General features: G+C 43.1%; 1 protein-coding gene across 2 annotated transcripts in view; it reads right to left on the bottom strand.

Annotated features, from left to right (window-relative positions):
* Window positions 1-24,199, bottom strand: part of rps6kal (ribosomal protein S6 kinase a, like) — a 170,775-nt gene that overhangs the window by 39,817 nt on the left and 106,759 nt on the right. For both annotated transcript variants that reach the window (XM_073058599.1, XM_073058600.1), the window contains 3 exons: window positions 17,246-17,335; window positions 15,290-15,448; window positions 3,065-3,226 (listed from right to left, as the gene is read on the bottom strand). In XM_073058599.1, coding sequence (XP_072914700.1) covers window positions 3,065-3,226; window positions 15,290-15,448; window positions 17,246-17,335 — 411 coding nt within the window. The remainder of the gene's footprint in view (window positions 1-3,064; window positions 3,227-15,289; window positions 15,449-17,245; window positions 17,336-24,199) is intronic.

Below are 24,199 nucleotides of genomic sequence, written 5' to 3' on the forward strand. Positions count from 1 at the left end.
CCCATTTCCATTTCCTTCCCTCACTGCTCCTTTCCCTGCCCAAAATTGGGCCAAGACCATCGTTGCCCTCAAATTATATTCCATCAACTTCCTGTTTCAATAGATTGCCTTCTAGATATTTCATCAACTCCAATATGCTACAATTACTAGAAGCACAGTAAACACCACTCTGAGCTTTTCAAAGAGCTGTTGGGACAAAGCTTCATATCTCTGTCTCCACCAGCATGCATTCCTCTCCCCACAGCACCAATGCAACCCAGGTTTTTTAATCTCTTCATTCCCACAGCAGTTTCCTATATATAGTGGATTCCAGTTAATTAACCCATCTGCTAATCAACAGCCATTTATTTGCGACACTATGCTGCTTAACTGGGGCAGGAGAATATTGCCGAAGTGTTTCTAACTAGCGTTAGTCACGTGCGCTTGCATGGGTGTTAGGCATTACACCGTGCTTCCAGTGATCAGTTTTTAAATATTGGCAGTTGTGTGTGTTTGTGTTCAAAAAGCAACTTTTGTCACTGATAGTTGGCTAGAAATAAGCATTAAGACAATTTGAAACTGCTTTGCTCACCGTGGCTTCAAACATTCAGGATTGGAGATGTCAGAAGCAACTGGGAGTGAAAAGGAATCAATTTCACTACTTCCACAAGTTAGGAATTATGAATGATATTGGAAAGCATCATGAGTGTTACAATGTAAATGAAGGTTTGGAGAATGTAATCATCAAAAGCATTGTATGAAGCCAGTGCATTATCTGGACTAGGTACCGGCACTGATTTTATTTAGTTTCAATCAACAGGAAACAGCAGATGAATTCCTCTGTCGATAACTATTTGGAACTAATACATTTTTATAGTATTGAAGAGCTGTCGGTAGTGTTCTAATTTGTCTAGCATTTTATTTAAATACGTACATTGTTACTCAGTTAAATGGTAGTTTGTCTTTTTTTATACCTTTTAGCTTTTTTCATGAGACTTTGCCTAATTGGGTAGCCGCTTAATTGGGACAAAATGTACTGGTCCTGATATGTTCCAATTAACTGGAATCCACTGTACTTTTTCCAGATAAGGCAGTAATTTATAAGTACTTCTAATATAGTATTCACAGTTTAATATTCTCATCTCGAAAACAGATTCTAAGAAAATTGTAAGCTTCTGGTTGCCTGTCACTAAAATTCTCCATCCCACCTTGAGCATAGCTGCTTACATGGTTACAATGAAACATAATGGAAATAAGAACAACAACACCACACCTTCTGATTAAACACAATACAACCTCAACAGTGAGCTACTCATTCTAGCTGTTTATTTACAGCAGTTTGTTTCCATTGAGAATTCTAGCATCCTTTGGTAAAGTTAGAAAGTGATTCAGCTAAAACCTTGTCCAAATCAATTATTTTTTTTCTTATTCCCACCAAACCCTCTTTCATCTAGTACTTCAGTTCATTAACTTACTTCAACCTTGCCTACTTTAAATCTTAATACATAGTTTTTATTGTTTCCTTACTTTTTTTGTATCTTTTACTTCTAACTTTTCTAAATTTTCTTTTCACAGATCTTGTCTTATAAGCACCAAGTTGCATAGATCCAATTCAGATTTCTAGTACATCCACTTCCGTGTTTACTGGTTTTATATTAAATGATAATCAAGGTTGCAATACCCAGCAGATTAACTTGCACACAGCAAGATTCCACAAACAATATGATAAAAACCAAATCTTCTTGGAGCAATATACAATGTCCCTTAATTCAGTGTTTTGACAGCAGGGTTTCTGAAACCTCAGTGAACAAGATTAACAAGAATGACAAAGAGAAAGCTGAGTTAATTAAAGCAGAAAAATTGAGTGAGGTGAATCAGAAGGTTAGGATAAATGTTTAAATTATTGCAATCGCTAAATGTTTAACAATTCATTACCTAAAAGAAAGTGATGCATCAGATTAAACAACAAATCTCTGAGCCAGAAAATTAAGGGCCATATATTTTCAATTACCTAGTTGTTATCCGGGTGCTCAGGCTCTTAATTATGAAACCTAACTTTTGACAGCAAGTTTAATTGTCCATTAACGTTGGAATCTGGAAAGCTCTCAAAAAGAAAGTGGTGGCTGAGGCAGTGGAGGGCTTATGGTAGAGCTGCATAAGGTAACCAGCACTTTCCAGTATTCACAACTCATGTATCTCTTCATTGTCTAAACTTAACAGTCAACTTACAAACATGCAATTATTTTATAGGAAAATAATTCCCAATATATTTTTATGATGTCAATTGAGGGATGAATTTCAGTCAGTAGGCAGTATAGGGCTCCACAGTAGCATTGTGGTTAGTGTGATGCTATTCCAGTCTAGGGCGTTGCTAAGAACTCAATTCCTTCCCGTGAGCGCATGGGTTTCTTCAGGGCACTCAGGTTTCCTCCCATAGTCCAAAGACATACTAATTAGTAGGTTAACTGGTCACTGTAAACTCTCCGGTGAGTAATATGTGGCTGATTGGGCTGAAAGGGCCTGTTCCGTGCTATACCTCTAAATAAACATTAATTGGGAAGAACACTCCTCCTCTTCCTTACTTGGCATGATGGGAAGTTTCTAATTGAGTGCACAGATTAGACCTCTGGAACCTATAAAACTGAATCTGAAGAACAGCATCTTTTTATTGCAGCATCGTTTTTAATACTGTATAGAATTTGCTCTTGAACTGGTAATTAACCCAGTCTTACACAAGGACAGAACTGACATCAGTACGTGAGGGCTTCAACTGTTTGGAACTTTGATATAATTTAATCTGCTGCATTTTGCTACATAAATTTCCAATTACTGAAACAATCAAGGCAAACTGCAATTCAAAAACAATCAGTGCTCAAGCTACATGATGGCTTTGTTTTGGAAGATCATTTTGTCCTAAACCTAGAACTGATCTACTTCCATTTGCTATTGGAAAATCTTCTGGCAGGTCCGTTCTTCAAAACAGAAAATTAAATCTCATTAGATTTTATAAGTAAAGACATCGACTGCTTTCAACATATCTTGCTCTCCAGCAATATACAGTAGATAAAGTGGAAATTTGGTTTACCTCAGGAGCCACAAAGTTGGCTGTATAACACGGTGTCATAAGCAAGCCATTCTCACCACGCAGTTGTTTAGCAAACCCAAAGTCACATATTCGAATGCATTCAGGGTCACCAGATTCATCCATGTACAGAATGTTACTTGGCTTTAAATCCCTATGCACAACCTAAACAAAAATAAAGCACAAAAATTATTCATAGGATTCATATGTCACATTTTTATCAATATCATAAAATGCCCTTTTACTCAGGAGTCAATGCCAACTCTAAGAGCAATCCCATCTGTCTCATTCTCTCATGTATTTCAGAATGATTCTGCACAGACCTAATTAGCACCTAAAGGCCTAACTAAACTAAAACCGTCTGCCTACATAAAGCCCATATCTGTCCTTTCTTTGCACATTTATGTGCCGAATAAGAGCCTCCTAAACGCCTCTATCATATTTAGTACACGTGAATGAGTAGCTGAGGGAGTGGTGCAGGTGGTAGTGTTTCAGTTTTCTGGATCATTGGAATCTCCACTGGGGAAGGTAGAACATGTACAAAAAAGACAGATTACACCTGAACACGAGGCAGGCAGGGTTGCTAAAGCTGTTGGGAAGCTATTTTGGCAGGAGGATGGGAATCGAAGTGACAGAGTTGAGAATGGGGTATTTGGTATACAAGTCAATACATGAGAGTGGAGTTGGCCAAAGTTGATTGGAAGGGAACACTAGCAGGGATGACAGCAGAATAGCACTGGCTGGAGTTTCTGGGAAAAATTTGGAAGGCGCAGGATAGATACATCCCAAAGATGAAGAATATTCTAAAGGAAGGACGACGCAACTGTGGTTGACAAAGGAAGTCAAATCAACATAAAAGTAAGAGGGCATATAATAGAGCAAAAATTAGTGGGAAGTTAGAGATTGGAACACGTTTAAAACACACCAGAAGGCAACTAAAAAAGCTGTAAGAAAGGAAAAGATAAAATATGAGGGTAAGCTAGCCAATAATATCAGAGAGGATACAAAAAGCTTTTTTCAGATATATAAAGAATAAAGGAGAGGAGAGAGTAGGTTTCAGACTACTGGAAAATGATGCTGGAGAAGTAGTAATGGGGACAAGGCAATGACAGACAAAATAAGTATTATGCATCAGTCTTCATTGTGGGAGACACTAGGAGCATGCTGGAAGTTCAAGAGTGTCAGGGGCAGGAGTGCAGTTGCTAATACTAGGGAGAAGGTGCTGAAAGGTCTGAGGTTAGATACAGTACTGTGCAAAAGTCTTGGGCACCCTAGTTTTTTTAAAGATAAATTTTGTTTTCGATGTTTATTTTTGTATTATGCATTAGAAGATTAAACTATCGATTTCCAAACATTAATTTTCAAAAAGAATTAAATTTTAGAGAAATCTGTCTTTCATTAATGAAAGTAACATTAAGTAAAAGACCACTTTTCAAATAAAAACTTGATTACTCTGTAGGTATATAGCCAAGTGAATGACAAAACAAAGATCACAATGATCAGCGACATTTGAATGAACTAAACCGATTAACTTAACAAAACGGGTGTAGAACAAATCAAACTGGGTGAAGGGCAACCAAATTAAAAGTGAGAGTGTGGCAGATGTGACAGTTTAACCTTCTAATAATTATTTGTTGCACCATGGCAAGAGTGAGCATAGTAATAAGACATAAGGTGGTCATTCTGCATCAGCAATATCGCTCCCAAGCAGAAATTTTGCAGTAGACAGAAGCTTCAAGATGTGCAGTCCAAGTTCTTCTGACAAAGCACAAAAAAAGGGCAAGGTTGAGAACTAGAAATGGCAGTGGTTGCAAATGAGAGACATCAAACTGATGTCCCTTCAAAAACTGGAAGAAGTCCAGCACTGCTATCAGCTCTGAACTCACAGAATCCACTGGAACCCAAGTACATCTTTCTATAGTCTGGAGAAGATTTTTCAGAAGTTGTCTTCATGGAAGAGTTGCTGTCAAAAAGCCATTCCTCTAAAGTGGAAACAAATTCTAGAGACTCAACCTAAGCACAAAAACACAGGGACTGCGATGCTGAACAATGGCAGGCAGAGTTCTTGCTCCCTCTCTGGATACCTCCCTCCACTTTATCAATCTCTCTGTCTCCATCTCTGGAGACAAACTGTCAAAAAACATCTTATCTAAACCTACAGACTCCCACGGTTATCTCGACTATACCTCTCTCCACCCTACCTGCTGTAAATATGCTATTGTGGCGACCCACTTTCTGTGCAGGCGAACCGGCTCACAAATAGCCAGCGCGGGGGGAGACTTTGGTAATGCACCTCTGATGTCATTTCCGCCTGGAGAGGGCAGGCACTAGGGATTAAATGCTAGCGCCACGAAGTTTGAATAAACTAGTCTCAAAACGATTTACCGACTGCGTGTCGTTATTTCAATGCTGTGTGTAGCACATCGCTACATTGGTGACCCCGACGGTCCAAACGGGTTTTGGACCAAAGATGACCGACTCTTCATCTGTTCACGCAGTTTTGCTAACACTGCCGACTTTCTGGACGCTGCGACCACACGTGTGGTTTAGCCAAGCAGAAGCCCAGTTCCAGATTCGGCAGATATCTTCTGATTCCACGCGTTACTATCACATGGTGAGCGCCCTTGACCAGGAGACGGCTGCCCAGGTTGCGGACTTCATACAGTCACCCCCGGAAGAAGGCAAATATGAAGCATTCAAAGCGCTGCTCATTGGGACCTTTGGCCTCTCACAGCGTGAGCGGGGTGCCCACCTGCTTCACCTGGACGGTTTGGGAGACAGACTGCTGTCAGCATTGATGAACGAGATGCTGGCCCTGGCTGACGGACACAAGCCCTGCCTCATGTTCGAGCAAGCGTTCCTAGAGCGACTGCCCGAGGACATACATCTGCTGCTGGCCGACGCAGATTTCAGCGACCCCCAAAAGGTGGCGGCCCAGGCAGACGTGCTGTGGAAAGCCAAGAGGGAGAGTGTGGCATCCGTCGGTCAGATTACCAGGCTACGCGCCCAACAGCGGACCAGACCACGCCCAGCAGGGGGGCGCACACAACACAGTGGCAGGAGTGAGGAGGCCAGTGAACAGTGGTGTTTCTACCACCAGCGGTGGGGCACAAAAGCCCGCCGTTGTCGCCCGCCCTGCAAGGGCCAGGACCCGGGCCAGCTGCCGTTAATGACTATGGCGGCTGGCCACCAGGACAGCCTCTTGTACATGTGGGACAAACAGTTGGGACGCCGCTTCTTGGTCAACACCGGAGTGGAAATCAGCATCTTGCCCCCGACAGGGTGACACCCGCAACAGGAAGCCAGGACTCACCCTGAGGGCCGCAAACAGCAGCACGATACGGACCTACGGCACCCGCACAGTGCAGCTGCAGTTCGGCGCCAGCCGGTTCACGTGGGACTTCACACTGGCCGCCGTGGCCCAACCACTCCTGGGGGCGGACTTCTTGCGAGCTCACAGCCTGCTGGTCGACTTGCAAGGGAAAAGACTAGTACATGCCGAGATTTTCCAGGGTGATGCCAAGTTGCCGGCCCCACACCTGGACTCCATCACGCTGTCGGACAACGAATTCACCAGAATCCTGGCGGATTTTCCATCGATTCTGGCACCGCAGTTCACAGCAGCCATGCCCAGACACGGGGTTCAGCACCACATCCCGACCAAGGGACCACCCCTCCACACCCGCGCATGAAGGCTCCCCCCGGAAAAGCTCCACCTGGCGAAGGAGGAGTTCAAGAGGATGAAGGAATTGGGGATTATATGGAGGTCCGACAGCCCATGGGCCCTCCCCTCTGCACATGGTGCCCAAAGCAGCCGGGGGTTGGAGACCATGCGGCGACTACTGCAGACTGAACGAGGCTACAACTCCAGACCGCTACCCTGTGCCACACATACAGGACTTTGCAGCAAACCTGCACGGGGCAAGAATATTTTCCAAAGTAGACCTCGTCTGAGGATACCATCAAATCCCTGAAGACATCCCCAAAACAGCACTCATCACCCCGTTCGGCCTGTTCGAGTTCCTCCGAATGCCGTTCGGACTGCAGAATGCCGCACAGACGTTCTAGCGGCTAATGGATGCGGTGGGACGCAACCTGGACTTTGCGTTCATCTATTTGGACGACATCTTTATAGCCAGCAGTAGTCGCCAGGAGCATCTGTCCCAGCTCCGCCAGCTCTACTCCCGCCTGAGTGATTTCGGCCTCACAATCAACCCGGCCAAATGCCAGTTCGGTCTCGATACCATCGACTTCCTTGTCCACAGGATTACCAAAGACGGGACACTTCTGCCCGCCAAGGTAGACGTGATCTGCCACTTTGCCCGTCCCAACACGGTCAAAGGCCTACAGGAGTTCGTTGGTATGGTGAACTTCTACCACCGTTTCCTTCCCTCAGCAGCCCGTATCATGCGCCCTTTGTACACCCTAATGTCAGGTAAAGGTAAGGACATTACTTAGGACGAAGAGGCCGCGGCCACTTTCATTAAAGCCAAGGAAGCCTTGGCAGATGCCGCGATGCTGGTGCACCCCAGAACGGACGTTCTGACCGCACTCATGGTGGACGCATCTGACACAGCAGTCGGTGGGGTGCTGGAGCAGCTCATCGAGGGGCGCTGGTAGCCCCTGGCGTTCTTCAGCAAGCACCTACGACCACCCGAACTCAAGTACAGTACTTTTGACCGGGAGCTGTTGGCACTGTATCTGGCAATCCGGCATTTCAGGTACTTCAAACCGTTGACCTTCGCGTTCATGAACGTGTCCGATCCCTGGTCGGCTCGCCAGCAGCGACATCTGTCCTACATCTCCGAGTACACGACGGACATCCAGCATGTCTCGGGAAAGGACAACGTCGTGGCGGACGGAATCTCCAGACCAGCTGTCCAGGCCCTGTCCCTGGGGGTGGACTATGCAGCACTGGCAGAGGCGCAGCAGGCAGACGACGAGATGCCCAGCTACAGGACCGCAGTCTCGGGTTTGCAGCTGCAGGACTTCCTCGTAGGCCCAGGTGAGAGAACCCTCCTGTGCGACGTGGCTACTGGCCAACCTCGCCCCATCATCCCGACAGTTTTCGCACGAGTTTTCGACTCCATACACAGTTTGGCGCACCCATTTATCAGGATAATGTCTGGCTGGTCTCCAGCAAATTTGCGTGGCACGGACTTCGCAAGCAGGTCAGTGAATGGGCCAGATCGTGCGCGCAGTGCCAAACAGCCAAGGTGCAGCAGCACACTAAAGCCCCGCCGCAGCAGTTCGAACCCACCCACCGGAGGTTCGACCACATTCATATGGATATCGTGGGCCCCCTACCAGTGTCCCAAGGAGCGTGGCACCTCCTAACTATGGTAGACCGGTTCACGAGGTGGTCAGAGGCGGTCCCGCTCACCGACACATCTGCCGATTCCTGCGCCCGAGCACTGATTGCAACCTGGGTAGCACGTTTCGGGGTACCGGCCCGCATTACCTCCGACCAGAGGTGTTCAGTTCACCTCCAACCTGTGGTCGGCTGTGGCCAGCCTGTTGGGAACGCAGCTACACCACACTACTGCCTACCACCCACAGTCGAACTGGGTGGACGAGCTTCCCTGGGTCCTGCTTGGAATTCGCACAGCGCCCAAAGAGGATCTGCACGCCTTGTTGGCCGAGTTGGTGTACGGCGCGCCCCTGCCGTCCCGGGAGAGTTCATACCAGCCCCAAGGGGGCAAGAGGAAGAACCCGCAGCAGTCCTGGACATACTACTCGAAAGGCTCGGCAACCTGGCCCCCGTACCGACTTCACAGCACGGACGGACCCAGACCCATGTACCCAAAGACCTGTAGAACTGTAAGTTTGTGTTTGTACGAAGGGGCGGACACTGGGCACCGCTACAGCGGCCGTACGAGGGGCCGTTCAAGGTGATCAACAACGGGTCCACCTACATTCTGGACATTGGGGGGAGAGAGGAGGTTTTCATGGTGGACCGACTCAAACCGGCCCATGTGGACTTGGCGCAGCCGGTCGAGGTTCAGGCACTGTGGCGCAGAGGCAGACCTCCCAAACAGAGGCTGATCCAGACTATGGACATTGGGGGGTGTATCGCCGGTTCGGGGGGGGGGGGGGGTAATGTGGCGACCCACTTTCTGCGCAGGCGAACTTGCTCACAAATAGCCAGCGCGTGGGGGGAGGACTTTGGTAATGCACCTCTGATGTCATCAGGGCGGGCGCGAGGGATTAAATGCTAGCGCCGCGAAGTTTGAATAAACTAGTCTCGAAACGACTTAAGACTGCGTGTCGTTATTTCAGCGCTGTGTGTAGCACATCGCTACACTATTCCCTTTTCTTGGTTTCATCACCTCTGCTGCATCTGTTCTCAGGACGCAGCTTTCTGTTCCAGGTTCTCCTTTAAAGAACAGGAATTCCCTTACTCTACTGTTGATGCTGTCCTCACCCACATCTCCTCAATTTATCATACATCCACATTCACCATATCTTCCCATCACCTTAATAGTAATAGAATCCCTCTTGTCCTTATTTACCAACCCGTGAGCCACCACATCCATCGTCCGCAACATCCGTCATCTCCAAAGGGATCTTCCTATTAAACATATCTTTACCTCCTCCCCTCTGCTTTTCACAGGGAACACTCCCTCTGCGATTCCCTTGTCCATTTGTCCCTTCCTCCAAGGACTTATCCTTGCAAGTGGCCAAAGTGCTATACCTATCCATACACCTCTTGCCTCACCTCCATTCACGGCCCCAAACAATTCACCCTGCAAATCTGCTGAGGTAGCTATTGTCTGGTGCTCCCCGTGTGGCATTGGCATTCTGTACATTGGTGAGACCCGTCATAAATAGGAGGACCACTTCATCAAGCACCTCCGCACCATCAGCCACAAGCGGGACATCCCAGTGGCCAAACATTTTAATACCAATTCCCGTTCTGTCATGTCAATACAGGGCCTCCTCTTGTGCCAAGAGGAGGCCATGCTCAGGATGTCAGAGCAACATCTTATATTCTGTCTACAATATAATCTGATGGCATGAATATCAATTTCGCCTTCCGGTAAACAAATTCCCCCCTCTTCCTCTGTTCCACACTCTTGACTTATTCTCACCTGCCTATTACTTCCCCCTGGGCCCCCTTCCTCTTCCCTTTTCCTACAGTCCATTCTCCTTTCCTTGATAGATAGATAGATAGATAGATAGATAGATACTTTATTCATCCCCATGGGGAAATTCAACATTTTTTCCAATGTCCCATACACTTGTTGTAGCAAAAACTCATTACATACAATACTTAACTCAGTAATAATATGATATGCATCTAAATCACTAACTCAAAAAGCATTAATAATAGCTTTAAAAAAAGTTCTTAAGTCCTGGCAGTTGAATTGTAAAGCCTAATGGCATTGGGGAGTATTGACCTCTTCATCCTGTCTGAGGAGCATTGCATCGACAGTAACCTGTCGCTGAAACTGCTTCTCTGTCTCTGGATGGTGCTATGTAGAGGATGTTCAGGGTTTTCCATAATTGACCGTAGCCTACTCAGCGCCCTTCGCTCAGCTACCGATGTTAAACTCTCCAGTACTTTGCCCACGACAGAGCCCGCCTTCCTTATCAGATTCTTTCGTCTCCTGTCTTAGACCTTTCCCAGCCACCTGGCTTCACCTGCCACCTTCCAGCTAGCTGCTTTCCACTGCCCCACCCCCACCTTTCAGCTAGCTGCTTTCCACTGCCCCACCCCCACCTTTCAGCTAGCTGCTTTCCACTCCCCCACCCCCACCTTCCTTCTTTCTCAGTACGGAAGAAGGGTTGCAGCCCGAAAAGCTGACTGTTTACTCGTTTCCATAGTTGCTGCCTGGCCTGCCGACTCCTCCAGCATTTTGTGTGTATTGCTTTGGATTTCCAGCATCTGCAGACTTTCTCGTGTTAGCAAGTGCTTGAACTGACAAATCCAATTTGAATTTTTTTTGGCTTGAACAGTATCTTTGCTTTACAGATTTTCTTCACATGTTCCTAAGACTTTTGCACAATACTGCAAGTCATCTGGAATAGATGAACTAGGATTCTGAAAGAGGTAGTTGAAGAGATTGTGCAGGCATTAGTAATGATCTTTCTAAAATCACAAGATTTTGGCATGGTTCTGGAGAACTGGAAAATTGTAAATGCCACTCCACTGTTCAAGAAGGGAGGAAGCCTGAAGGAAGGAAGTTTTAGGCCATTTATCCTGACCTGGGAAGATGTTGGAGTCCATTATTAAGGATGAGGTCTCAGGGCACTTGGAGGCACATGATAAAATAGGGCAAAGTCAGCATGGTTTCCTTAAGGAAAAATCTTAGCTGTCAAATTTGTTGGAATTCTTAGAATAAATAATAGGCAAGATAGACAAGAAGAATCGGTGGATGTTGTATACTACAGAAGGCCTTTGACAAGGTGCGATGCATGAGGCTGCTTAACAAGATAAATGCCCATGGCATTACAGGAAAGATACTAGCATGGATTGAAGATTGACAGGAGGCAAAGAGTAGAAATAAAGGGAGATTTTTGTGGTTGGCGGCCAATGATTAGTGGTGTTCTGCAGAGGTCAGTGTTGGTATCGCTTCTTTTTACTTTATACGTTAATTATTTGGATGACAGAATTGATGGCTTTGTGGCCATGTTTGTGGATGATACAAAAATAGATGGAGGGGCAGGTAGTGTCGCCAAGGCAGGGAGGCTGTGGAAGGACTTGGAAAGGTTAGGAGAATGGGTAAAGAATTGGCAGATGGAATACAGCGTCGGGAAGTGTATGGTCATACACTTTGGTAGAAGAAATGCAAGGGTTATCTATTTTCTAAATGGAGAGTAAATACAAATATCTGAGGTGCAAAGGGATTGGGAGTCCTTGTACAGGATTCTTGAAAGGTTAAATTGCAGGTTATGTCTGTGGTGAGGAAGGCAAATACGATGTTAGCATTCATTTCAAGAGAGCTAAAATATAAAAACAAGGATGTAATGTTGAGGCTTACAATAAGGCGGCAGGAAAATGGATCAACACAGATGAAATTGCAGTGCAGGCTTAATGGGCTAAACAGCCATACTCTGCTCTGATGTCTTATGATTTTACAGGAGGTTCAGGCTACTGTGGCTGACAAGGGAAGCCAAAGACAGCATAAAAGCAAAGAGTGCATAACACAATATTTAAAAAAAAAATGGGAAGTTAGAGGATTGGGAGCTGAAAGATCTGAAGGAGGAAGCCACTTTAGGGTTCTGAAAGAAGTAGCTGAAGAGATTGTGGAGGGATTAGTAATGATCTTCAGAATCACTAGATTCTGCAATGGTTCTGGAAGGCTGCAAAATTTCAAATGTCAGTCCACCTTTAAAAAGGGAGGGAGGTGGAAGGAAAGAAATTATAGGCTAGTTAGCCTGACTTCTGTGGTTGGGAAGATGTTGGACTCCATTATTAACGATGAAGTTATGGGGTACTATGAGGTGCACAGCCAAATGCCACATGGAATCCTTGCTTGTCAAATCTACTGGAATTCTTTCTGGAAATAACTGGCAGAATAGACAGTCTGTGAATGTTGTTTATTTGGATTTTTAGAAGACCTTTGACAAGGTTTTTAACAAGACCCATGGTATTACAGGAAAGATTGGGTAGAAGATTGACATTGCCAGGAAGCGAAGAGTGGGAATAAAGGGAGCCAATTCTGTTTGGCTACCGCTGACTTGTGGTGTTCCGCAGGGTTCAGTATTGGGACCACTTCTTTTCACGCTATATGTCAATGATTTGGATAATGTAATTGATGGCTTTATGGCAAAGTTTGCAGGTGATACGAAGATAGGTGGGGGGGTAGGTTGCTCTGAGGAAGCAGGGAGACCACAGAAGGACTCAGACAGATTGTGAGAATGGGGACATAGTGGCAGATCAAATGTGGTGTAGGAAAGTGTACAGTATAGTCATGCACTTTGGGAAAAGGAATAATGGCTTAAAGTATTCTCTAAATGGGGAGAAAATTCAATAATCAAAGGTTCAAAGGGACTTGGGAGTCCTCATGCAGGATTCCTTAAAGATTGTCTTGCAGATTGAGTTTGTGGTAAGGAAGGCAATTCAATGTTAGTATTCATTTCAAGAGGACTAGAATGTAAGAGCAAGGATGTGATGCTGAGGCTTTATAAGGCATTGGTCAGGCTGCACTACAAGTATTATGAGCAATTTGGGCCCCTTATCTAAGAAAAGACATGCTGGCATTGGAGAGGGTCCAGAGGAGGTTCACAATAATGATTCTGAGAATGAAAAGGTTAACATATGATGAGCATTTGATGGCTCTGGGTCTGTACTTGTTGTTGCTTAGAAGAATGAAGGGATCTCATTGAAACCTATTGAATATTGAAAGGCCTAGACAGAGTGGATGTGGAGAGGATGTTTTCTACAGTGGATGACTCTAGGACCAGAGGGCACAGCCTCAGAATAGAGGGGCATCCATTTAAAATGACATAGAGTATATTTAAAACAGAGTTTGATAGGTTCTTGCTTAGTATTGGACATTAGAATACCAGCTGTGTAAATCTCAAATTATGTTATAAACTCTTTCAGGTCTCCCATCAGCCTCCGCTACTCTAGAGTAAAAATGCTAGTTTATCCAACCTTTTGTTTTAGCACATGCCCTCTAATTTAGCAGCACCCTGCTAACCACTTTGGCACCCTCTCCAGAGCCTGTATATCTTTCCTATAACGGATCGTCCAGAATTGAATGCAATACTCCAAATGTGGTCTAATCAGTTTTATAAAGCTGAAATATGATTTCCTGAATCTTGAACTCAATGCCATGACTAACGTTCCAGCCAGCACATCTTTGGGGATCTGGGGGAAACCAGGGGAGAATGGGTTAACTCCACATGATCTTGGTGGAAGTAAGGCTGCTGGAGTTATATGGCAGCAGCCCTGTGTCATCTACCTGGGACATGAAAAGCTTTTTTATAACATAGAAAGATATTCACATTAAATTTTATAGAAGGGGGATACCTTTGAAGAAAATTTGAACAGTTGGATGATAAATATTTTGCCTTTTTTTTCTGGATGCATTCCCAGGAACAACAGCACTAATGAAATCCTCATTGAAAGAGAGAACTGTATGTTACATGGGGAGCAGGGAGGTGCTACTGACACTGTCAATGTGCCTGGAACCAGGTACTCACTTCTGCCCTCCTACCTGCTGCACCATTTTGAATTTGACAGAGAGCCCAGCCTTCTGCCTACTGTCTTACATCAACGATCAAGAGCTCTCATCACCTTACGGTACAGTATGCAGCACGTCACTGACAGAGTGCACAGAAGGCAGACAGGCTGAGGGAAACACTGTAGTTGCTCAGTATTGAGAAGCAGGGTGCAGGCTTGTACGCTGGTCAGCAGAGTGAGTTTGACCATGGCTGGGGAATGGGCTGACAGATCAACTGGATCTTACTAATGCTCTCTCTCCTTCTCTGTTTGATTGCATAACCCTTCCCAGCCCAAAGGCTCCTGCATGGCAGCAATCTCAATAGGCAGCAGCAACCATTGAGCTTGTTGCCACACAGGCTGGGACAGCCATGTAGCCAACAGGAGAGATTCAAGTCACATTCAACAGCAACAGCTGCCAGGCCATATCACCCAGATGCACTCTGGAATCCAGTATCACTATGTTGAGCAACCAAACTACTTATGCCAGTCTGCTAACACTAACTCTCATTGGTAACCTCTGCACGTTGCTTGGATGTAAAGAAAAACTTACAGCCGCAAATACCCGTTTTCACTGCACCTGCACATATGACAATAAGCTCACTTTGACTTTGACTGTTCGGATTCCAAGTGACAGTACCCTGTGTGATTTCTCAACTGGATCTATAACTTGAAAATTTGGAGTTTGAGCTAAGCTCCATAATTTGGTATGGAGCTTATGCTACATGTTTAATTACTGAATGTTGAAGATTCACAAAGGGTCAAGTGTTTGCAGTGTATAAAAGAGGTTTCTCATGGCCTTTTAAAAGAATAAACCAAAATAAAATTAATTTCACAATAAAACCATTTGGTTCAATAATCATCAAAAAGCTGAATCAAAAACTGGAGTATATTACTCAGTTGAAATCAAAGTGCTGTATTTCAAGTGTTCAATTAAAAAGAATCAAGTCATAGCTCTTCATATGTAGGCTTATATTTTTATATCAAAACATAAAGCTAAACAGAATAAGATCACTGACTTGAAAAATGACAATCTGCTTTAGATGACGACTTACCCCTTGGCAGTGAAGGTAGTCCACAGTTTTTGTTATTGTGAAGAGCACAGCACTGGCTTCTCGTTCTGAAAAGAATTTCTGTCGAAGGAGTCTATCAAGTAGTTCACCTCCTTTCAATAGTTCAGTGACAAGGTAAACATACCGGCCATCATCATATACCTGTATGTGCAGCCATGAAAGAATTACATCCAAATTTCTTAACAACAAAATCCTTGGAGTATACATGTCAAATTTAACAGTAATTACAGAGATCTCATTAGAGCATCTGAACAAATAAAATTAAATCCTATCATGGTTAATGTTCAAGCATTAAATACCACACAAAAAGTTGGCATTTGCCTTTATTTCTAAATCTATACAAATACAATTTATTTGCACAAATACAACAGTGCAATTTAAAACTATACATTAAACAATTAGACATTTCCTAAGTCATAGAACTTTTCAACAAACAATTATTTCCACGTATATAGCACCTTAAAGCAGTTAAATAGTTCCAAAGTCAATGCAATGACTGAAAACTTAGTCAAAGAGATAAAGGAGGAAGGAGTTGTTGACATTTTGAGAAAGGGGTTTGTCAGCTGAAGACGCCAACACAAACGATGACATCATAAAATAAACAGTCCAAAATTGAAGGAGATGAAGAACTGAAGATGACTACAGAAATATGGTGTTACATGGTAATGAAGAGTTTTGAAAATGAGAATGAGAATTTTAACATCATTAACTAAGGCCAGTGTAGATCAGCAGGCCTTGTGCTGTTAAGTGAACAGGACTTGGTGTTGTTTAGGAACCTGGCAAGAAACATTTGGAAATTTAAGATACATAGAATTCTTTCTATCCCAAAAATATAGGTTAAGGGGGGCCTGACTACTAATATCAAAATATTGAATGAAACTGACTCAGAAGAAGGGAAGAAACAATTTCTGCGGAGATTGTAGGATCCGAGGCTTACCTTAAAAATTAAATTAAGGTCTTTCAGGAGCTAAATAAAAATCATTTAGAGCATGTAGTGAAGGTAGAAACTTGAAAATGACAGCTGAAGCTTCAACAATATTTTAAATCTGAGAATTAAATATATTAGGAAAAATGGGAAAATACCATCTTCCAAAATGAATGGCAGAACAAACTGCAAGGGCTGCATGTCCCTTTGATATATACATATACAAACAAAGTATCTTTTCTATTTTTCCGCCGCTGTAGAAGGGTACCAACCTGCAGTGACTTTGCCAGATAGAGAATCCAATTTTATATAGCGATTAAATATTTTGAAAATTATGCTAGTCTTGTATTTAAAATATTTTAGGAAAAGTCGGGAATCCCCGGATGTACATGCAAATACAGATGTATGGAGTTCTCTCAAAGGCAAAATATGTGTACTTTTATCTGACAATCTGAGTTTCTTTCATTGCAGTTCTCAATACTTCAGTTAAGTACTATTATATCCATTGATGAGGTGATACTATTATTAAATAGATATTATTTAAAAGGTACTATTGACAGGATGGTGCATCTTCTTCATGAAGTGTGCAGTGCCACAAAGGCACCACCTGGCAGGGGATTTCCAGAGTAGTGAAAGTTATCCAAGTCAAAATAGTATCTGGCTCAGAAAACGATGGGATTCCAATCATAAGCTTGCGGAGTGCCAGATCAAGAAAGGTCAAAAATTAAGATGAATGACACACTTCCTAATTTTCTCCATTTAAGTACAAACACTGTTCCACGAGGCCCATTTGTACAAAATTACTTCAATTAGTAATGTGGTAGATTTATTACATTGGCACTCAACAGCAGAAACAGTATGCTAGCAAGCCCGCAGTTAGACAATCAGAAATCTGATGGCTTCAGGTTGGAAGAATTCTATTTAATGGACAAACTCACGATGGAATAAACCTGCCAAATGTGCTCAAAAATGATGATGAGATATATTGCAGAATAATTCAGCAAGTAGCTTACATCTTTCAAAGTAATGATGTTTGGATGCTGTCCATAGCGCATTAGTATTTCAATCTCCTCAGAAGGGTCTCGTTTGCTCTTATCAATTATCTGCAAATTTAAGAGAGTTTAATTAACAAACACAAAAAATGGAGAGTGCAGTTATTCAGAGGTGGTAGGACGGCAGTAGAGACAAGTTCAGCAAACAGGTGACCAATGTTACATAGTGATTTTACTGGTAAGATATTCAGATCATTGTCCAGGAAAGAAATTTAAGTTGCTTTCAACTGTTTTCCATAGAATGACTCCCTAAAATTAAGTTAAATCCTGCAGTTTCTATTCAATCATGCAATTGTTTCTCTACTGTCCTCGTGTGGTTTTATAGGGAATTGCAACAAAACAAAGCCACAATAAATTGCTAAAACATTCTCAAAACCACAAAGACAAATTTAACGCTGAGTGAAAGGAGCAGACAGCAAAAGGCTTTTAAAGAAGTGAGTTTCGAAGTGAATGGAGAAGGAAATGAGCTATTAATTAAAATGGTGGGCATAACCAATGGAAGAGGAGCAATGAGTAGAAGTACAAGGAGGAGTTGTAAAAATGCTAAAGAGCCTGGAACCATTAGAATTTTGACTTCAATAGTTTACTGAGAAATATTTTTTAAATGCTGCTGATGAATATATACAGTTCACGTTACACAGAAAAAGGAGAAACCTCCAGAACAAGTGTTATCTTCCAACTACTTGTTTGAAACTTTATATAAAACACTCAGAATCAGATTTATTATCACTGGCATGTATCATGGAATTTGTAAGCAACAGTTCAATGCAATACATAATATAGAAGAAAAAAACAAAATAATAATAATAAATAAATCAATTACAGTATACATATATTGAATAGACCAAAAACAGCAAAAAAAACAGAAATATCTATTAAAAAAGTGAGATAGCGTCCAAAGGTTCAATGACCATCCAGGAATCGGATGGCAGAGGGGAAGAAGCTGCTCCTGAATTGCTGGGTGTGTATTTGTCTTGGTCAAGTCATTTAAAAGAATAACTTGGTCAAGTCATTTAAAAGAATAACTTGGTCAAGTCATTAAAAGAATAACTTGGTCGTTAAAAGACAAACAATGCTGCATTTGTATTTCAAAAAAGCAGCATTACAGTGCAGAAGTCTGTTATCTTCACTATAAAGACAAAGAGGTCGAGATGCACCAAACATGTTATTTTGGAACGGTGCAAACATAGGGTTGTTATGTGTGACTTCAACTTCCCCAACATTGATTGGCACCTCCTAAAGATTTACATGGGGCAGAATTTGGTAGGTGTGCCCAGTAAGTATTTCTTACACAATAAATGGAGGCTGACTGAGGAGAGACTATACTGGATCTAGTACTAGGCAATAAACCTGGTCAAGTGACAGATCTCTCAGTGGATAAACATTCTGAAGACAGTAACCATAACTCCCTGACTCTCAACGTAACCATGGACAAGGACTGGAGCACACAGTACGAAAAGTACTTAATTGGAGGAAGGCGAACTATGATGCTATTAGCCAAGAACTTGGGAGCATGAACTGGGAACAGATGTACTTGGAAATATACAGAGGAAATGTGGAGGTTGTCGGAGGGAGCACATGCATGGTGACCTGGATTGATGAGGGAAAGGATGGTAGCATTGACTATGGAGGTAGAATGTTCAGTCAAGAAAGTTGTGGAAAGCTGCAGAAAACTGCAAACTGAGCCAGCTCCATCATGGCATTAACCTTTCTAGCATCAAGGACACCTTCAAAAGGCAATGCCTCAAAAAGGTGGCATCCATCATTAAGGACTCCCATCACCCAGGACACACCTTCTTCTCATTACAACCATCAAGGAGATATAGAAGCTTGAAGACACACACTCAATGTTTTAGAACAGTTCCTTCCCCTCCACCATCAGATTTCTGAATGGACAATGAACCTATGTATACTACCACTATATTTATTTTTCATTTTTTGCTCTCTTTTTGCACTATTTAATTAACTAACATTTTAAAAATATATTTCTTGTTGTAATTTAGTTTTTGTTATTATTATGTTTTGCATTCTACTGCTGCCACAAAATAACATATGCCGGTGATATTAAACCGAATTCTGATTCTAGAGGAAGAAGAAAAATATTTAAGATTTAGAAAGCAAGGATCATTCTTGAGAGTTTAAGGTAGTCAGGAAGGAGCTTAAGGACTTAGGAGAGCTACAAGGGGACATGAGAAGGCCTTGGTGATAGAATTAAGGAATACCTTAAAGGCATTCTATTTGTATGTAAAAGGATGACTAGAATGATGGTAGGATTAATCAGGGATAAAAGAGGAAACATGTGCCTGATGTCAAAGGAGTTAGGTGAGATCCTTAATGAATATCTTGTTTCAATACTCACTAGTGAAAGGGACCTTGACAAAAGTGACAACAGCATAGATCAAGCAAATATGCTGAAATATATCATCATTAAGAGAATGTGCCAGAATTTTGAAAAACATTAGGACATCAACGGGACTGGGCAGATTAATAGTACGGCATTGACTAGATGGGCAGAAAGGCCTGTTTCTGGGCTGCAGTGTTCTATGACTCTATGGTAGTTAAGTCGTTGGAGCCAGACAAGATATACCCGAGGTTACTACTAAAAGTATCAAGGAAACAGATTGCTGGGCCTTTGGCAATCATTTTTGAGACCTCACTAGCCACAGGAGAAGTACCAGAAGATTGGTGGGTGGGAGACTACATGGCTTTAAAAAAGATAATACCGATAATCCTGAGAATTAGAGACCAGTGAGTCTTACATCAATGATGGGCAAAGTATTGGGGAGAGTTCTTAAAGACAGGTTTTATAAGCATTTGCAGAAGCACAGTCTAAATAGGCATAGTCAACATGGCTTTATGAGGAATAGGTCACACCTCATTAGCCTGACTGAATTCTCCGAGGTAGTAACAAATCAATTTGATGAAAGGATATGGTACTTTAAGCATTTTAGGAAGATGTTTAATGAAGTTCCTCATGGTAGGCTCATTTAAAAACTCAGGAGGCGAGGGTTCCAGAGAAGCATGGCTTCAGAACTGGCTTGCCCCTAGAAGGCATAGGGGTGGTAATACATGAAGTGTATTCTGTCTGGTGGTCAGTGACCAGCGGTGTTCTGCAAGGATCCAATATGGGACCCCTACTCTTTGAGATTTTTAATAAATTACTTGGATGAGAAAGTGGAAGGTCATGTTAGTAAGTCTGTAGTTAACACAAAGTGGACAGCACAGAAGATTCTTGTAGATTACAACAGGGCGTTGATCAGATGCAAACCCGGGCTGACAGGCAGCAGACTGAATTGAATCGAGACAAGTGTGCTGTGATACACCTCAGATAGTCACATTTGAAGACAGAGTACAAGGTGAATGGCAGAACTCCAAACAATGTGGAGGAATTGAGTGATATTGGGGTTCGTGTCCATAGGTCTCTAAGTTGCTGTGCAAGTTTATAGGTTGATTAAGAAGGCATATAGTGTGTTGGCTTTCATTCGTCAGGGGATTGAGTTCAAGAGTCACGAGGTAACACTGCAACTCTATAAAACCGTGGCTACACCACACTTGGCAGTATTGTGTTCAGTTCTGGTACCTCATTAAAGAGAGGATCTGGAAGCTTTACAGTGGGTGCAGTGATTTATGGGAATGCTAGCTGGATTAGAAAGTACATCTTACGAGGAAAGGTGGAGTGAGCTATGGGTCTTGTCTTTGGAGTGAAGAAGGATGAGGGCTGACTTGATAGAGGTGTTTGGGGGGATATCTGAGGTTGGTTTTTTTTCCCCACATAGAGATTAGCAAGTGTATGGAATGCTCTGCCAACTGTGGTAGAGAAGCCACTTAAGGTGGTTTAACAAACTCTTACACAGGCACATGGACCAAATAAGAATGGAGGGTGATGTGGAAGGGAAACTTTAGATTGATCTCGGAGTAGGTTAAATGTTTGGCACAACATTGTGGGTCGAAGGGCCTACACTGTTGTAACCAGAGATACCGGCCACGTGACAGATGCACTGCCACCTGGCTGGTCGGAGGACACACCACATGCCAATCAACATTTGGTCCCTCCCAACTAATCAATGCACACCTAAATTATTGGTCACCTTAATTGGATTATCTCGCCCAGCCCCATGCTTTAAAAGGTGAGACTTGGTCTTGGCTAGCTCTCTCTTACAGACCACCACATTGGAGGTAAGTGCATTGATTTATGTTTGGGAAGGTCTATTGTTTGTCCTGGTAAGGGAGCCGCAGCTATCCAAGGTCAAGGGGGATAGCTGTTGTAGTGCTTTTCCCTTGTTCTTTGTTTGTGTAACCGTACCCTGTCCCCACACCGCTTCCTGTGTATTGTAGTTGCTTGTGTTGACCCGACTTCCCCTTGTAAATAAATTCCTTATTATTAAAACTGTGTGTGTCCAGGCCTCTACTGTTGAGACTCAAAGAACCAGTTATTTTCCATCACAACAACTGTCCTCTACTATTCTATGTTCTAATAAAGTACAAACTTCAGACTCAAGGGAAAAGTAGCAGAGACACAAAGATGGTGAAATCTGGAGCAAAAAAAACTGCTGAAGGAACTCAGCACGTCAAGCTACATCTGTAGTTAGTTAACATCGAGTCAAGAATCCACTTCAGGACTGAGAGCCTTCAGAAAAGAAAGCCAGTGTAAAGAGATGAAATGGAAGAGTGAGGCAGGGTCTGTTGAGTGGTCTAAGTAAATTTATTATCAAAGTACATATATGTCACTATATGAAAGAGATTCCTTTTCTTGCGGGCATACACATACAGCAAGTTCAAGAAACAAAAAGAATCAATGAAAGACCTTGCCCAACAAGATGCACAAACAACCAATGTGCAAAGGACAACAAACTGTGCAAATATGAAAGAGAAAAAAAAGCAATAAATAGTTAGAACATGAGATTAAGAGTCCTTGAATGTGAGTCCATAGGCTGTGGAAACAGTTCAGTGATGGGTCATGTGAAGCTGAGTGAAGTTATCTCCTCCGGTTCAGGAGGCTGATGGGTGAGGGGTAATAACTGTTCCAGACCTGGTGGTGTGGGTCCTGAACCTCCAGTACGTTCTTCCTGATTGTATCAGTAAGAAGAGAGCATGCCCTGGGTGGTGTGGGTCCTTGATGATGGATATTACTTTCCTGCCATAGCACACCACGCAGCTGTGCTCAATGGAGGGGAGGACTTTCCCCGTGATGGATTGGGCCATGTCCACCATTTTTTGCAGGAGTTTTCTGTTCAAGGGCATTGGTGTTTTCATACCAGGCTGTGATGCAACCAGTCAATAATCTCTCCACCACATATCTATAAAAGTTTGTCAAAGTTTTTGATGAAATGCTAAATCATTACAAACTTCTAAAGAATTGGAGGTACTGCTGTACTTGTAATTGCACTTATGAGCTGAGTCCAGGACAGATCCTTTGAAATGATAACACCGAGGAATTTAAAGTTGCTGAGTCTCTCCACCTCTTATCTGCTGATGAGGACTGGATCATGGACCTTCAGTTTCCTCCTCAAGTCAGTAATCAGCTCCTTGGTCTTGCTGACAAAGAGTGAGAAGTTGTCATTGTGGCACCACTCAGCCAGATTTTCAGTCTCCCTCTATATGCTGATTCGTCACCACCAATGACACCACTAATTCATCTAACGACATTGGTGTCATCAGCAAACTTAAACATGGTGTCAGAGCTATGCTTAAGTCTAACAGTCATAAGTATAAAGTGAGTAGAGCACGGGGCTAAGTACACTGTCTTATGGTTCACCTGGTTGATGGAGATTGTGGGAGGCACGTTGTTGCCAATCTCAACTGACTGGACTCTGCGGGTAAGAAGATCGAAGATCCAATCGCACATGGAGCTATTAAGGCCAAGGTCTTGAAGCCTATTGATTAGGTTTGAGGAGATGGAAGTGTTGAACGCTGAGCATTAGTCATTGAAGAGCATTCCTATTTATGAATCTTTGTTGTCCAGATGTTCCAGAGTTGAGTGAAGAGCCATTGACCATGACACCATAAGAGCATAAGACATAGGAGCAGGATTAAAACATTTGGCTCATCAGGTCTACTCCGCCATTCAATCATGGCTGAAGCTTTTCTCTTTCCCCTTCTCAACCCCACTCCCTGACCTTCTCCCCTGTAACCTTTGATGCTGTGGCCAGTCAAGAACCTATCAATCTCTGTCTCAAATACACCCAAGGACCTGAACTCAACAGCTTCCTGTGGTAATAAATTCCACAAATCCACCACAACTGGCTGAAAAAAAATTTCCTCGCATCTCTGTTTTAAATGGACACGCCTGAGGCTCTGCTCTTTTGTCCTAGGCTCCCCCACCGTGGGGAACAGCCTTTCCACATCTACTCTGTCTAGGACTTTCTACATTCGAAAGGTTTCAATGAGATTCCCCCTCGTCCTTCTAAATTCCAGCGGGTACAGGCCTAGAGCCATCAAACATTCCTCATATAATAACCCTTTCATTCCTGGAATCATCCTTGTGAACCTCTTCTGAATCCTCTCCAATGCCGGCACAATTTTTCTTAGATAATTAGCCCACAACTGTTAACAATACTCAAGATGTGACCTCACAAGTGCCTTATAAAGCTTCAGCATCCCATCACTGCACTTGTAATCTAAAGCTCTTGAAATTATTGCTAACCTTGCATTTGTCTTCCTCAACATTGAATCTACCTACAAGTTAACCTTTAGGTTGTTCTACACAAGAACTCCCAAGTCACTTTGCATCCCAGATTTTTGGATTTTCTCCCCATTTAGAAACCAGTCTGCACATTTATTTCTTCTACAAAGTGCATGACTATACAGTTTCCAAAACTGCATTTCATTTTCCAGTTTCTTGCCCATTCTCCAAATCTGTCCAAGCCCTTCTGCAGCCTTTCATTTTCCTCTACACTACTTGCCCCTCCACCAATA

Source organism: Hemitrygon akajei, chromosome 10 (assembly GCF_048418815.1).
Source record: "Hemitrygon akajei chromosome 10, sHemAka1.3, whole genome shotgun sequence".
NCBI lineage: Eukaryota > Metazoa > Chordata > Chondrichthyes > Myliobatiformes > Dasyatidae > Hemitrygon > Hemitrygon akajei.